This window comes from Palaemon carinicauda, chromosome 8, assembly GCF_036898095.1.
Source record: "Palaemon carinicauda isolate YSFRI2023 chromosome 8, ASM3689809v2, whole genome shotgun sequence".
Classification (NCBI taxonomy): Eukaryota; Metazoa; Arthropoda; class Malacostraca; order Decapoda; family Palaemonidae; genus Palaemon; species Palaemon carinicauda.
In genome coordinates this window covers 157096729-157114526 of record NC_090732.1, presented here as the reverse complement: position 1 = coordinate 157114526, position 17798 = coordinate 157096729, and the positions used below count along the sequence as shown (strand labels likewise).

General features: G+C 40.5%; 2 protein-coding genes across 2 annotated transcripts in view; one reads left to right on the top strand and one right to left on the bottom strand.

Annotated features, from left to right (window-relative positions):
* LOC137646049 (mediator of RNA polymerase II transcription subunit 23-like) overlaps positions 1–17798 on the top strand; it is a 714542-nt gene that overhangs the window by 455844 nt on the left and 240900 nt on the right. The gene's annotated exons all lie outside the window — the stretch shown is intronic.
* LOC137644755 (mediator of RNA polymerase II transcription subunit 23-like) overlaps positions 1–17798 on the bottom strand; it is a 74301-nt gene that overhangs the window by 2201 nt on the left and 54302 nt on the right. The window contains exons 7-8 of the mRNA XM_068377652.1: positions 7641–7782; positions 7054–7153 (exon numbers count right to left, since the gene is read on the bottom strand). Coding sequence (XP_068233753.1) covers positions 7054–7153; positions 7641–7782 — 242 coding nt within the window. The remainder of the gene's footprint in view (positions 1–7053; positions 7154–7640; positions 7783–17798) is intronic.

The following is a 17798-nucleotide window of genomic DNA, read 5'->3' as shown; positions in this document are numbered from 1 at the left end:
GATGAAAAGCTGAGAAATGAACAAGTAGGATTTAGAAAAGGCAGAAGTTGCACTGACCAAATTTTCCTTTTGAGACATTGTACAGCAATGTGTAGAATATAGAAATCCACTTTTGATGGCATTTGTGGAATATGAAAAAGCCTTTGATAGTGTGCACCAGCCAATTCTATGTAGAGTCCTGCATTATTATGGAATTCCTCCTAAATACAAAAATTTGATTAAGTCTGTTCATGAGCACAGCAAGTGCAAAGTTAATGTTAATGGAGTCTTATCAAGTGAATTTCTAGTGAGCAGCGGAGTATTCCAAGGGAATATGTTGCCACCTATGTTGTTTACCCTCCTCATGGATTTTGCAATGCGTAGAACAGTTGGAGATGGTGGAGAAGAATTGGACTGGATTGGTGATAGGAATTTAGCAGACCTAGAGTATGCTGATGATGCTGTTGCCATAAGCAGACAACCACAGGATTTGCAATGCTTGCTTACCAGAATGCATGAAATATCACACGAGGTTGGACTGAAGATAAATAGAAGAAAGACAGAGATGATGAGAACGAAGTATGCAATGGAAGATGAAATATCATTGGAAGGAGAAAGGATTAATAAAGTAGAATCATTCAAGTATTTAGAACAATGATCTCCAATACAGGGTCTTTAGAATTAGAGTTTAGTGAAAGATTTAAAAAAACAAATCAGGCAATGGCTATGTTAAGTAAAATTTGGAAATCAAATCACCTGAGGTTACATATAAAAATCAGACTATAAATCAGTTTAGTGAGATCAGTGTTACTGTATGGACATGAGTCATGGTATGACAATGAAACAATCTCCAATAGATTTAGTAGGTTTGAGAACAAAGACCTCAGAAGGATATTGGGGGTTAAATGGCAGGACAGGATTAGAAATGAAACTACAAGAGAGATTACTCAAGTGCCATATGTGGATGAGAACATGATGAGGGTAGATGGAGATGGTTTGGATATGCTCTTCGCACTCCCAAGAGAGATTAGTTCACCAAAGGTTCAGCTGGGCTCCACAAGGCACTAGAAGAGTTGGAAGACCCAGACCAACAGGGCTGAGGGCTATGTAGCGTGAAGTAGGAGATGATGAATGGAGAAGTATTGAATTAAAAGGTCAAGATAGAGGCAACTGGCGAAATCTAACGAGGCCCTCTATGCCAATAGGCTTAGATGATGATGATTTTTATATAGGATTTTAGTATTTTAAATTTTTCTCTGAGAATTTCATGTTTTGAAAAATCAGCTGTCAATTTTTTTTTTGTAGTGATTGGTTGAATATACTTTAGTATACACATGTAGGGAGAGATGCTGGGTAAAGCGTCTCGGCCAATCAGCTTACGAGATTCTGGAGCCGAGATGGCCAGCGAATCAGAGAGAAGGATTTTGAGTTGCGCGCCATCTCCGTGTTGATACCTGGAGTTCTACTGTACTCTGCCTGCCTTTCGCTAGCGCCCGCATAATATTCGCACCATTTTTCCTAATTTTTTATGAATCTTTTTGAAAATCCGTGATGCACTCAGGCTGCGAAACTTGAGCCGCGAAACGGCGAGGGATTACTGTAAATGTGGTGTCCGTACTTCGAGAAAATTCAAGTATCGCAGCCGGTCTTGGAACCTTTCTACTGCAATAAACGAGGGGTCACTGTAAGACAGTCTTGAGGATTTTGGAAACCCTTTTTCTGAGGATATGGTGCATAGTCTGAATGTGGTCAGATGGAGTATGGACAGGTTTGAATGAATAACCTTTGAGAAAAGTTGAGCAGGTTGTCTTTGTACGGCAACCTTCTTGGACACTTAAACAACACATGTTATAAGGTGGTAAGCACATTTTTGCAGATTTTCTACATTCACAGGCATCTTCATTACTAAACACACCTGAATGATAAGGAAAGACTGTAGTATCCCTCATAGCCATAGCTGTTAGCTTTCCACCTCCCTTTATGACCCAAATTCATGGGAAAAGGCAAGGACTAAATGGATCCTAAACTGGGGTACTAGAGTTCTCTTGCTTGAGGGTACAATTAAGCACACTATTCTATCTTATTTCTCTTCCTCTTGTTTCTTTGAAAGTTTTTATAGTTCATATATAAGATATCTATTAGTATCTTGTTATTGTTCTTAAAATATTTTAATTATTCATTACTTCTCTTTTAGTTTATCTATTTCATTGTTTCCTTTCCTCACTGGGATATTTTCTCTGTTGGAGCCCTTGGGCTTATACCATCCTGCTTTTCCAACTCGAGTTGTACCTAAGCTAGTAGTAGTAGAAGTAGAAGTAGTAATAACAACAACCAAAATAATAATAATACATACATATACCAAGGCACTTCCCCCAATTATGGGGGGTAGCTGATTTCAAACAAATGAAACAAAAAAGGGGACCTCTCCTCTCTACGTTCCTCCCCGCCTGACAAGGGACTCAATCGAGTTTGGCTGGTACTGCTAGGGTGACACAGCCCACCCTCCCCCATTATCTACCACAGATGAAACTTCATAACGCTGAATCCCCCCAGCCAAACCTTGGCCTTCCTCTTGTACTTCTCCCATCAACTCTTGCATTCATCACCTTCTTTAGCAGACAACCATTTTCCATTCTCTCAACATGGCCAAATCACCTCAACACATTCATATCCACTCTAGTTGCTAACTCATTTCTTAAACCCGTTCTCACCCTTACTACTTCGTTCCTAACCCTATCTACTCGAGATACACCAGCCATACTCTTTAGACACTTCATCTCAAACACATTCAATTTCTGTCTCTCCGTCACTTTCATTCCCCATAACCCCGAACCATACATCACAGTTGGTACAATCACTTTCTCATACAGAACTCTCTTTACATTCATGCCCAACCCTCTATTTTTTACCACTCCCTTAACTGGCCCCAACGCTTTGCATCCTTCATTCATTCTCCGACGTACATCTGCTTCCACTCCACCATTTGCTGCAACAACAGACCCCAAGTACTTAAACTGATCCACCTCCTCAAGTAACTCTCCATTCAACATGACATTCAACCTCGCACCACCTTCCCTTCCCGGACATCTCGTAACCTTACTCTTACCCACATTAACTCTAAACTTCCTTCTCTCACACACACTTCCAAATTCTGTCACTAATCACCCAAGCTTCTTTTCCTCGCCTGCAACCAGTGCAGTATCATCCGCAAACAACAACTGATTTATCTCCCATTCATGGTCATTCTCGTCTACCAGTTTCAATCCTCATCCAAGCACTCGAGCATTCACCTCTCTTACCACTCCATCAATATATAAGTTAAACAACCACGGCGACATCACACACCCTTGTCTCAGTCCCACTCTCACCGGAAACCAATCGCTCACTTCATTTCCTATCCTAACACATGCTCTACTATCTTTGTAGAAACTTTTCACTGCTTGCAACAACCTTCCACCAACTCCATATAACCTCATCACATTGCTTCCCTATCAACTCTATCATACGCTTTCTCCAGATCCATAAACGCAACATACACCTCCTTACCTTTTGCTAAATATTTCTCGCATATCTGCCTAACTGTAAAAATCTGATTCATACAACCCCTACCTCTTCTAAAACCACCCTGTACTTCTAATATTGCATTCTCTGTTTTATCCTTAATCCTATTAATCAGTAGTCTAACATACACCTTTCCAACTACAATCAACAAACTAATACCCCTTGAATTACAACTCTCATGCACATAATAATAATAATAATAATAATAATAATAATAATAATAATAATAATAATAATAATAATAATAATAATAATATGAAATTTATGCATCAAAGCCTGAGGAATCATGGCCACCAACTTGGCTGATGAATCTTCAACATCTGTTCACAATATACCGAATGCATTGCAAAAGGCAGCTGATGTTGGAGACCTAGAAACCCAGTTAACATATCATAAAAAGACATCTCATGCAGAGCATGCAATTAATTTATATTATAGAATCTTTTAAGTTGTAAGAATAGATGGAGTTTTATTCCTTGCATATCCAATCTACAGACTGACTTCAGAGAAATTATTTTAACATATTTTTTCCTGATATTCTACTAGTACCAGGTGCTCACTTTATAATACAGTACTGTAGTCCTAAATATTTTAGTAGTAAATAGTAAACTATAAAAATTCATAATTACATTATAAATAAGAATAAAAATAAACAAAATGTTAATGCATATACAGTAAGATAACTATTTCTATGAACCTCCTCTAATGTTCATATTTCTTCTTTTCCAGAAGCTCAGTTTATTGATATTTATCCTTAAAATAAAAAAAAAAAAATCACATTGTCTTTCCTTTCAATAGGCAGATGCCTCTTGTAAAGTAATGAGATACTCTATCAATTAACTGCAAGAAGTGAAGCACTAGGGGTTCTTTGTTATTTAGTTTTTCTGCCATCTCAGCAATCATAAGACGTATCCCTTCCCAAATTGTCATAAGTTTTATTGTGTTTTAAGTAGTCTTACTCTGGATTTGTTAGCTTTCAGTGTACTATGTTTGAAATAACCACTGTGACTAGTGTGTTTAGCTCAGTTTTTCTCAGGAAAAGTAAGTTAAAGTGCTTAAAACTTGATTAATTTCAAAGAGAAATCTAAAGATACTAGGCTAGTTATTTATGGTGGAATTGATAATGATAAGACACTTAGATGATTTTTATTTCTTGGGAGGGGAACTGGCAAGCTCTATAATTAAAATTTGCATATATATTCTAAAATATAATAAAAATAAGCAGTCTGTGTGAGGTTGATTATAATTCAATAGTGCTCGACATTTCATATTCATTACTTTTACTTTGTATCGTGTGTGCAGATTTTACTTCATTATTATCATTATCATTACTATTATTATTATCTTCACCTAATGAAGAGAGCGAGTGGTTTCCAGTGAGAGGGGATGTGACAAGGATGTGTAATGTCACCATGGTTATTCAATACATTTGTTGATGGAGGGGTGAGAGAGGTGAATGCTCAAGTGCTTGGTCGAGGAATGAAACTGATAGACGAGAGTGATCATGAATGGAAGGTAAATCAGTAGTTGTTTGCGGATGATACTGTACTGGTTGCAGACTTGGAAAAGAAGCTTGGTCGATTAGTGATGGCGTTTGGAAGGGTATGAGGGAGAAGGAAGTTGAGAGTTAATGTGGGTAAGAGAAAGGTTATGAGATGTACGAGAAGTGAAGGTGATGCGAGGTTGAGTGTCATGCTGAATGAAGAGTTACAGAGGAAGTAGATCAGTTCAAGTACTTGGGGTCTGTTGTTGCAGCAAATGGTGGAGTAAAAGCAGATGTACGTCAGTGAGTGAATGAAGAATGCGAAGTGTTAGGGGCAGTGAAGGGAGTGGTGAAGAATAGAGAGTTAGGACTGAATGTCAAGAGAGTTCTGTATGAAAAAGTGATTGTACCAACAAAAATGTATGGATTAGAGTTATGGGGAATGAAAGTGACTGAGAGACAGAAATTGAATTTGTTTGAGATGAAGTGTCTGAGGAGTATGGCTGGTGTATCTCGATTAGATAAGGGTAGGAATGGAGTAATGAGGGTGAGAACGGGTGTATGAAAGGATTTAGCAGCTAGAGTGGATATGAATGTGTTGAGGTGATTTGGCCATATTGAGAGAACGGAAAGTGGCTGTCTCCTTAAGAAGGTGATGAATGCAAGAGTTAGTTTATGGGAGAAGTACAAGAGGAAGGCCAGGGTTTGGGTGGATAGATGGAGTGAAGAAAGCTCTGAGTGATAGGAGAATAGATGTAAGAGAGGCAAGAGAGCATGCTAGAAATAAGAATGAACGCGCGAGTGATTGTGACGCAGTTCAGGTAGGAACTGCTGCTTCCTCCGGTCGCCTTGGTGATCGTGGAGGTAGCAGCAGTAGGGGATTCAGCATATGAAACTTCATTTGTGGTGGATAATGGGGGAGGGTGGTCTGTGTCACTCTAGCAGTACCAGCCAAACTAGGCTGAATCCCTCGTCAGGCTAGGAGGAGCAGAGTGAGGAAAAGGTACATTTTTGTTTATTTGTTTGATGTCAGCTAACCCCCAAATTGGGCCCAGATTGGGGGGAGTGCTTTGGTAAATAGATAGATTATTATTATCAGCTAAGCTAGAACCTTAGTTGGAAAAGAAGGATACTATGAGCCCAAGGGCTCTAACAGGGAAAAATAGCCCTAGAAGGAAAAGAAATAAGGAAATAAACAAATTATACGAGAAGTAATGAACAACCAAATAAAATATTCTAAAAACAGTAACAACATTAAAACAGTCCTTTCATATATACATTATAAAAAGACATATCAGCCTGTTCAACATAAAAACATTTGCTGAAAGATTGAACTTTTGAAGTGCTACTGATTCAACGACCCAATTAGAAAGATCATTCCACAACCTGGTCACATCTGGAATAAAGCTGTATATTATTGAGCCTCATGATAGAAAAGGCATGACTATAAGAATTAACTGCATACCTAATATTACGAAAAGGATGGTATTATCCGGGAAGATCTAAATGTAAAGGATGGTCAGAAATATGAAAAATCTCATGCAACATGCACAACGAACTAATTGAACAATGGTGACAGATTAATATTTACATCTGGAATAAGGAGTTCAATAGATCGTAAGTTACTGTCCAACAAATTAAGATGAGCAGCGTAAGATCAGACAGAACAATACTTAAAATAAGGTAGAGTGAAAGACTAATTCTTGAATTTGATGGCTGTGACTAACAACTGTAAGCCCATTCTATTTAAAACAATATATTCATTACTACCTTACGTTTCCACTCTCTGTGTATTCTGCTTTATATCTTTACCTCACTGCTCATCTTTGGTATTTTCAATTGTGTGCTCTGAGAATTTGCACTAATCAGACAAGTTCGTAGATACCCGGAAGCCTTATATAAGATTTTTTATATGAACCATATAAGAACAGGTAAAACTTCATTCCATGCATCTTTTGAAGTCATTTAAAAGAAAATAAAACCTGATACATAAAACCTCCATTTATTTGGATATATGAAATAATACATACCATGGAATTTGTAGAGCATACCTAGCCGTTCAAGGATGGTCTCTAAATTTTTGTGTACCTGGGCCAATTCCAGAAATCTATGATTAATGATGTCAAGGACCTGAAAAAAAATAAAAGTTATACCTTTCAACAATATTAACATTAGCATCTAATATTGGAATCAAACAATAGATTACACTCTTCACAACATTAATAGACTACAGGACTAAGCTAAAACATTAAAATGATATATAAACTATAAAATATGTAAATCTAATTTCTATGATATAGTGAGTGTAAACAAGAAATCAGAGCACTTGTCTTCTCAATAAATACCTGCAAGAGCTCAATGAGTAGTAATTTAGGTTGATGGAGAATCTTTGTAACTATATTTGCATGTGATAACTAAAATCAACAAACATTTCCAATGGAAAAATTAAATCTTTTATTTCATCTTTATAGAATCCTTTACCTTAAACCAAATATAAACAATAGCCTTGTTGTCCATTACCAATTAATTGAAGTACCACTAAGACAGTGGTTTTAAAGACCAAAATTCCCCCACGAAATATGCATGTCAAAATAATAATAAAAAAAAAAACACTTACAGGTAAAAATCTTAAACAAACGTTGGAAAAATATATAGGTAAAGTTTGATACTGTGCAGTCAGTGTACCCTGTTCAGCCAGGATACTTTCAGGTGAAAACTTCTCAGGATATTTACGGTGGAAAGCCATGTGCTTTTCATACCTGAAAACAGAAACTCTGCATAAATACCCAGTACTTAAAAATGATATTTTAATTATAAAATAAATTTTTGAATATACTTACCCGGTGAATATATAGCTGCAACTCTGTTGCTCGACAGACAAACTCTACGGAAAAAACTCGCCAGCGATTGCTACACAGGTTGCGGGTGTGCCCAACAGCGCCATCTGTCGACCAGATACCCAGCTCTTATGTAAACAAAGACTCAATTTTCTCCTCGTCCCACTGCGTCTCTATTGGGGAGGAAGGGAGGGTCATTTAATTTATATATTCACCGGGTAAGTATATTTAAAAATTTATTTTATAATTAAAATATCATTTTTAAATATTTAACTTAGCCGGTGAATATATAGCTGATTCACACCCAGGATGGTGGGTAGAGACCAGTGATATATGTTTACATTTTATGAGCTAAGAGTTTTTTATTTCATTTAGAAGTTATCAAAATAACAAAAACAAAATAAATAGGTACCTGGTAAGGAAGTCGACTTGAACAATTACTCTGCCTTTTAAGTACGTCTTCCTTAAGGAGCCTCGCGATCCTCTTAGGATGCTGATCGACCCCTAGGAGCTGAAGTATCAAGGGTTGCAACCCATACAACAGGACCTCATCAAACCCCTAATCTAGGCGCTCTCAAGAAGTGACTTTGACCACTCGCCAAATCAACCAGGATGCGAAAGGCTTCTTAGCCTTCCGGACAACCCATAAAAACAACATTAAAAACATTTCAAGAGAAAGATTAAAAGGGTATGGAATTAGGGAATTGTAGTGGTTGAGCCCTCACCCACTACTGCACTCGCTGCTACGAATGGTCCCAGTGTGTAGCAGTCCTCGTAAAGAGACTGGACATCCTTTAGATAAAAAGACGCGAACACTGACTTGCTTCTCCAATAGGTTGCGTCCATTATACTTCGCAGAGATCTATTTTGCTTAAAGGCCACGGAAGTTGCAACAGCTCTAACTTCGTGCGTCTTCACCTTAAGCAAAGTTCGGTCTTCCTCACTCAGATGTGAATGAGCTTCTCGTATTAACAGTCTGATAAAGTAGGATAAAGCATTCTTTGACATAGGCAAAGATGGTTTCTTAACTGAACACCATAAAGCTTCAGATTGGCCTCGTAAAGGTTTAGTGTGCTTTAAATAGAACTTAAGAGCTCTCACAGGGCATAAGACTCTTTCTAGTTCATTGCCTACGATCTCCGATAAGCTGGGAATATCGAGCGATTTAGGCCAAGGTCGAGAAGGCAGCTCATTTTTGGCTAGAAAACCAAGTTGTAGCGAACAAGTGGCTTTTTCCGACGAAAATCCGATGTTCTTGCTGAAGGCATGAATCTCACTGACTCTTTTAGCTGAGGCTAAGCATACTAGGAAAAGTGTCTTTAGAGTGAGATCTTTCAAGGAGGCTGATTGTAGCGGCTCAAACCTGTCTGACATGAGGAATCTTAGTACCACGTCTAAATTCCAACCAGGTGTAACCAAACGACGCTCCTTAGTGGTCTCAAAAGACTTAAGGAGGTCTTGAAGATCTTTATTGTTGGAAAGATCTAAGCCTCTATGCCGGAAGACCGATGCCAACATGCTTCTGTAGCCCTTGATAGTGGGAGCTGAAAGGGATCGTCCTTTTCTCAGGTATAAGAGAAAGTCAGCTATTTGAGCTACAGAGGTACTGGTCGAGGATACAGAAACTGACTTGCACCAGTCTCGGAAGACTTCCCACTTCGATTGGTAGAGTCTAATGATGGATGCTCTCCTTGCTCTAGCAATCGCACTGGCTGCCTCCTTCGAAAAGCCTCTAGCTCTCAAGAGTCTTTCGATAGTCTGAAGGCAGTCAGACGAAGAGCGAGGAGGCTTTGGTGTACCTTCTTTACGTGTGGCTGACGTAGAAGGTCCACCCTTAGAGGAAGACTTCTGGGAACGTCTACTAGCCATCGAAGTACCTCGGTGAACCATTCTCTCGCGGGCCAGAGGGGAGCAACTAGCGTCAACCTTGTCCCTTCGTGAGAGGCGAACTTCTGCAGTACCTTGTTGACAATCTTGAACGGTGGGAATGCGTAGAGATCTAGATGTGACCAATCTAGGAGAAAGGCATCTATATGTATTGCTGCTGGGTCCGGGACTGGGGAGCAATAGATTGGAAGCCTCTTGGTCAGCGAGGTTGCAAAGAGATCTATGGTTGGCTGGCCCCAAGTGGCCCAAAGTCTCTTGCACACATCCTTGTGGAGGGTCCATTCTGTTGGAATTACTTGCCCTTTCCGACTGAGACAATCTGCTATGACATTCAAGTTGCCTTGGATGAACATCGTTACTAGTGAGATGTCTTGACCTTTTGACCAGATGAGGAGGTCCCTTGTGATCTCGTACAACGTCAGTGAGTGGGTCCCTCCTTGCTTGGAGATGTACGCCAAGGCAGTGGTGTTGTCTGAGTTCACTTCCACCACTTTGCCTCGAAGGAGAGACTTGAAGCTTTTCAAGGCCAGATGTACTGCCAACAGCTACTTGCAGTTGATATGCATGTTCCTCTGACTCGAGTTCCACAGTCCTGAGCATTCCCGACCGTCTAATGTCGCGCCCCAGCCCACGTCCGATGCGTCCGAGAAGAGAACGTGGTTGGGAGTATGAACAGCCAGGGGAAGACCCTCTCTCAAGTTGATATTGTCCTTCCACCAAGTCAGACAAGACTTCATCTTTTCGGAAATCGGGATCGAGACCGCTTCTAGCGTCTTGTCCTTTTTCCAGTGAAAAGCTAGATGGTATTGAAGTGGACGGAGGTGTAGTCTTCCTAATGACACAAATTGTTCCAGGGATGATAGCGTCCCTACCAGACTCATCCACAGCCTGACTGAGCAGCGTTCCTTCTTCAGCATGTTCTGGATGAATAACAGGGCTTGACTTATTCTGGGGGCCGACGGAAAAGCCCGAAAAGCTTGACTGTGAATCTCCATCCCTAAATACACAATAGTTTGGGATGGGACCAGTTGCGACTTTTCCAAATTGACTAGGAGTCCCAATTCCTTGGTCAGATTTAGAGTCCACTTGAGATCCTTCAGACAGCGACGACTGGACGAGGCTCTGAGAAGCCAGTCGTCCAAATAAAGGGAGGCTCGGATGTCCGATAAATGGAGGAATTTGGCTACATTCCTCATCAGCCTCGTAAACACGAGAGGAGCTGTGCTTAGGCCAAAGCACAGGGCCCGAAACTGGTAGACCACCTTTTCGAAAACGAATCTCAGAAAAGGTTGGGAGTCTGAGTGGATGGGGACGTGGAAGTAGGCGTCCCTTAGGTCTAGGGAGACCATCCAGTCTTCCCTTCTGACCGCTGCTAAGACTGACTTTGTGGTCTCCATGGAGAACTTCGTCTTTGTGACAAAGACATTCAGAGCACTGACGTCTAGCACCGGCCTCCACCCTCCTGTCTTCTTTGAAACCAAGAAGAGGCGGTTGTAGAATCCCGGTGATTGAAGGTCCGAGACTTTGACCACCGCTCCCTTCTTTAGCAAAAGAGACACTTCCAGTTTCAGGGCTTGTCTCTTTTCTTCCTCTCTGTACCTGGGAGAGAGATCGATGGGAGACGTCGCTAGAGGGGGTTTTCGTACAAACGGGATCTTGTACCCCTCTCTGAGCAACTTCACAGATTGTGCATCTGTGCCTCTCTTCTCCCAGGCTTGCCAGAAGTTCTTGAGTCTGGCTCCCACTGCTGTCTGAAGTTGCGGGCAGTCAGACTCTGCCCTTAGAGGACTTGGATCCTTTCCTCTTCCCTCGCTTCCCTTCGGCACGAGCACCTCCTCTGCTGGAGGCTCTGCCACGAAAGGGCGGAATAAAGCGAGACGCTGGAGTGTCCATCCTCGGTCTAGCTGATAATGTAGGCAAAGGGGGAGCTTTGCGAGCTGAGGACGCAACAAGATCGTGAGTGTCCTTCTGCACTAACGAAGCGGCTATTTCCTTTATCAGGACTTCTGGAAAAAGGCACTTGGAAAGAGGAGCAAAGAGAAGCTCAGATCTCTGGCACGGTGTAACTCCAGCAGAAAGGAATGAGCAGAGAGATTCTCGCTTTTTCAGGACTCCGGACACAAATGAGGCAGCAAGCTCATTGGACCCATCACGGACGGCCTTGTCCATGCAGGACATAATGAGCAAAGAAGTCTCTTTATCTGTCGAAGAGATCTTCCTGCTTAGGGCTCCTAGGTACCAGTCTAAGTAGTTAAAGACTTCAAAAGCCCTAAAGATTCCTTTCATAAGGTGGTCCAGGTCCGATGATGACCAACAAATCTTTGAGCGTCTCATGGCAAGGCGGCGGGGAGAGTCTACAAGACTTGAGAAGTCGCCCTGGGCAGAGGCAGGAACTCCCAAGCCGAGAACTTCTCCCGTGGCATACCAGACGCTCGATCTGGAAGAGAGTCTAGCAGGGGGAAAAGCAAATGCTGTCTTCCCTAAACTCTTCTTGGACTCTAACCAGTCTCCATCACCCGCAAAGCTCTCTTGGACGAGCGTGCGAGGACTAGTCTAGTAAAGGCAGGTGCGGTAGAAGGCATGCCTAAAACAAACTCTGAAGGCGGAGAACGAGGAGCCACAGAAACAAACTGGTCAGGAAACAGCTCTTTGAAAATAGCCAAAACTTTTCTAAAGTCCAAAGAGGGTTGAGTAGACTTAGGCTCGTCCAGTTCTGATTGTTGTTCATCTTGATGTGCAGCAACATCGTCATCAGAAAGTTCCTCATCCGAGAACTGATGAGGAAACGGCAACGGAATGGGTAACGGCTGGTTCGCTGAGTCCGGTCGTACTGGTGCATGCGTGACTGAGCCGGACGCAACGTCATGGACCTGCTGCACAGTCTGTGAGCTGTCAACAACCATGGTAGCGCGAGGACGCACAGCGTCTACTCGAGACTGTCTAGACTGACTGGGTTGCGCAGTGGAAACCACACTGGGTTGCGGAGGTTGACGCACCGCGTCAAAACAAGTCAACTCTGAAGGTTGTTGAACGTCCAGAACGTCAACACCCACTTCCGTGCGTCGCTTAACGTCAACATGCGGCTGGCAGCCCACACTGGAACGCATCGGTGGAGGAACTCCCTCAACTGGTGTACGTGAGAAGGTTACCTCAGCGTCCACAGGACGCACAACCGATCGCTTAGAAGGTTGTAGGCTAGTTACTGCACTCGCTGCTGGTACGGCAGCAACCTTCTCCGCATGAAAGTCCTGCATTAGAGACGTAAGCTTGGACTGCATGTCTTGCAGTAAAGCCCATTTAGGGTCTACAGGAGCAGGTGCAGCGACAGACGGTGTTAGGGTCTGAAGCGGTACCGCTTTGCCTCTCTTAGGCGGTGAGCAGTCATCAGATGACGGCAACGAGTCCGAACTGACCCAGTGACTACAACCGGGACGTTGGACTTGTCCTGAAGGGACCGATTTACGTTTTAAAGGTCGTGAGACCTTGGTCCAAAGTTTCTTGCGAGAAACACCTTCAGACGACGAGGTATAAATGGGCTCTCTCGTCTTATGTAGGTAGGGGCGATCTTGGGTAGATACGCCCGATACCATGGAGGGAACGTCTGTTCGCTGATTAAAGCCTCTCGAACCCATGCGTCGTACGACATTGCTTCTCCCCTGGACTTGGGAGCTTGCAAGAGGTCCCGGACTAGGAGGACGACAGGCACGAACAGACGAACCCTCAAGCGCAACACTGTTCACAACACTATCACTTGGCACTTTAGCACTTAAGCTCCTTAACATCCGCCATGAGCTGATTGCGGTCACTTGCAAGGGACTCAACTCTCTCACCCAGAGCCTGGATGGCACGCATCATGTCAGCCATCGATGGTTCCTGAGTACTAGGAGGGGGGTTAGGAACAACCACTACAGGGGAAGGAATAGGTTGTGGGGCATGAGGAGAGGATACATCAATAGATCGAGAAGAACTTCTCCTAACTCTATCTCTCTCTAGCCTACGTGTGTACTTTTCGAATTCGATAAAATCGAATTCCGAAAGGCCCACGCACTCCTCACACCGATCTTCCAATTGACAGGTTTTACCCCTACAATTGGAACAAACAGTGTGAGGGTCGATAGAAGCCTTCGGAAGACGCCTAGAACAGTCCCTAGCATTGCATTTCCTAAATTTGGGAACTTGTGAAGGGTCAGCCATTTTGAATTGGTCAAGGGAAAATTCCAAAAACGATCTAAGTCATCAACAATGAATCCGTTACAAAAAAGAGTTCAAGGATTTGTTTGAAGAAAAACCCTGCACAGCGAAAGCTCAAAACCAGAATATAGTACTTCACCAATAAGATGTGAAAAACTCCAGTTTAGCAACAGCGAGTAAAGTACGTCTTGTCGACACCTCGACAGAGAGAAAATTGAGTCTTTGTTTACATAAGAGCTGGGTATCTGGTCGACAGATGGCGCTGTTGGGCACACCCGCAACCTGTGTAGCGATCGCTGGCGAGTTTTTTCCGTAGAGTTTGTCTGTCGAGCAACAGAGTTGCAGCTATATATTCACCGGCTAAGTTAAATATTTAAAATTATTTTTTTACTTTATTCACTGAAATGAGTTATACAAAATAACCATAAAAACTATGAAAGCTTTAAAAGTCTTTAACACTTAATCCTCTTAGTTACCATTAGACAATTTACATTCATTAATTATACTCCCTACTGCGCCATATGCATAATTATGTCAGTAATTACTAGTTTTTCTTTCTTTTCTTATTTATGTATAAGAAAATTTTACAAACTATGTAACAATATACAGTACAGTATATCAATAGAAATTAAATGTATTTAGCTACATGTTAATAAAGGTCATATCTTGCATATTATTTTGTGATAAGATGAGATGTGTAAAGTAAAATGTCCTGCCCAAAATATTGGACGAGGGCTTAAGTGCCAAATCATTTGGTGAAGGGTTGGCACTCAAAGGGTTAATATACTTAAGAGTTTTTATCACAAAGTAATTTAATCAATGAAATATATACAGTGATACCTCGTTATAAACCATTAATTCATTATAGGTGATAAGGCTTATACCAAACAAATTCTTCCCATGGAAAATAAAGGGGAATTGAATTACTCAATTGCCTTTGTATTAAAATTATACTGTAGTTTATATGGCATATTATACATTAATGGCGATGTATAAAATCATTTGGACACTACTTAATACTTAAAGGCATATACTGTACAGTTAAACCACATCTGCTGATTCCCCAACCGTTGGTTCAACTAGCCACTGATGAACTATCGATACCATCACAGAAAAAAAAACTCATTCAACTGCAGCTGGTATACTGGAAACATCAGTCAAAATCTTAATAATGAATGAATGATTTGTAATTATCTGGCATCATAACATCAGTAGTCATTGGGACTGATTTAAGTATTTTTTAAAGATAAAAAACTAAAATAAAAAGTTAATAAATACTTTAACAATGAAAATGAGTAAGAAGTACAGCTTCCAATATGAACTTAAAAATGCCACTGGCATCATAAAACATGTCCAATCCAAGAACCTTGGTGAGGATGTACCTGCCATCCTCACCATGAGCTTCAGACAGGAATTGTTCCCTGATACCCACAAGACTGGGACATTCAATAACTAAAGGCCTCATTCAATAACTAAAGGCCTCCCAGTCAAAAGAACCAAACAATCATCACAAAATGGCTGACACTTGCCAGTCATCAGACTTATGAGTTAAATGTGTGTAGCCAATTCTAAGGTGACAGAGAACAGTCTTCCACCTTCTTAGCATATGTTTCATACAGTCATACCTATCTTCACGAAAGAATCTGCTTATGAAATTTTCAAGATGAGAAATGAGATGCGAATATTTTTATGACTCATTTTGCAAAAAATAGTTTGTGTTAAGAAAACATTGTCGCAGCCAGGCCGAGAATGAAAATAAAAGTCACCCATTAAAAAAGTTGAAGAAAATGCATTCACACAATAGAAAATGTAGCTGCAGTCTATAGTAGGGGTAACTATAATAGTACAGTACATCTGGTACTGTATATTTTGTTTATATACAATATTTTACTGTATATATTGTATTATTTTCCATTTATTATTACATTACAGTATGTTGTAATAACTACTTAATTTACAGGTATTAACAGTTAGTTTAGGTATATTAAATGGTTCAAATGTATTTGGCTGTACAGTATTTCATTGTGGTTATACAGTAGTTTTATTATAAGATTTGATGTGGTGTTTTGTAGGGTTTGGACCGAATTAGGCAATTTACATGTAAAATGTGACTCAACACGAAAAATTCATGTTATGAAAGCCACTCCAGAACAAATTAATTTTGTGTTGTGAGGCATTACTGTACTTCCATGGAGGTATAGCATTTGTTATTTCCTTCATCTTATTCTGATCAACAGAATGCCAGTAGCATTGCCAAATATCACCTAGAGACTTTTTGATATCAGACACAAAGTCATTACTAGAAAGAAGATATCTTCCAGGAAATAATTTGTATGCTGCCTCTTTTGCTAAATTTGTCTGGCACTTCATTACCAGGCACACCCACATGAGCCAGGATCCAGCAAAACTAAACTTCTTTACCTGCAGTGCAACAAATATAGAGCCACTCTAAGCCACTCTAAAATCTTTAAAACTAAAGAGTTGGTTGGATTAAAAATGGTCAATACCTGCAACACACTTTTTGCATCATTAAATTAGTAAAATTACCCTCTTTCATTACTGCTATTTTTTTCAATAGCAGTCAGGATATCATACAGCTCTGTTGTAAAGATAGAGGATGCTAAAGGAAGAACACATTTAAACTAGAACAAGAATTGGACACCCCAAATCCAACGCCAGGACTAGATGGAGCCGTTTGTAAATATAAATCCAATATCCCTGTCTTGTTCTGCATGTTCTAAAAAGCTAGACCACATTTTTTTCATTTATTATATTGTCTTTAGAGCCAGTGAAATAATTACAAAGAGAGATCAATGGAAATATCCAGGGAGGGGTGACTGATAGCCTAGAAGGTAGTACCCTGCTCCTGGAAAGATTCAGGCTATTTGGCACTTCTTCCATTCTGAATCCACATGGCTTTGGAGCTGTAGAGTGAACCTCATAGTAAGAAAAGAAATTCTCTTCATTGGCAGCTTCAAATGAGAGTGAATTAGGAATCCTCTGTAACCTATACCAATATCTAATCACAGTAGATTAGCAATATAAGTCCAGAGGCCACTCATCACCTGCATCAACTAAAAGACTAGAGATGGGGGATGATCTAAAAGCACCAGTAGCTAATCTGATGTCAGTATGGCAAATGGAATCTAAAATCTTCAACTTGGTAGCAGAAGCTGAAGAATATATTTTACGTCCATATTAAAGTTTAGATAAAAGAAGGGCTGTATACAGTCTTAGGAGAGGCTGACGATCTGCTCCCCATGATGTATAGGGTGATACTCTAAAAATATTTAAAATCTCTGAGCATTTAAATTTAACTTTTTGAGATGCGAAACCCAAGTCAACTTTCTGTCAAATGTTAGACCTAGAAATTTTGTTTCTTCAATACAGGGAATACGATAGATTTTTATATATACATCTGGGTCTGGGTGTATGCCACGAATGCATCAGAAATGAATGACAACGGTTTTACTTGTAGAAAACTTGAAGCCATTCAAATCTGCCAATCTCATAAGTCGATTAATTATGAGTTGAAGCTTTCTTTCAACTGTTGGTATTCTTGCTCCTGCAAATGAAACAGAAAGGTCATCCACAAAAAGTGTGTGGAGATCCTCATCTGGAATCAAGGAAGAAATTCCATTAATTGCTAGTGCAAATAATGTAACACTAAGTATGCTACCCTGTGGGAATCCTTCTTCTTTGCAATTTCTTTCAGAGAGTATTACCCACTATAACATGAAAGAACTGTCTTTTAAGAAAGGTCTTAATGAATAAAGGCAACTCACCTCTTAGACCAAACTCATGGACAGTTTTAAGGATACCATACCTCCATCTGGTATCAAATGCTTTTCAAGATCAAA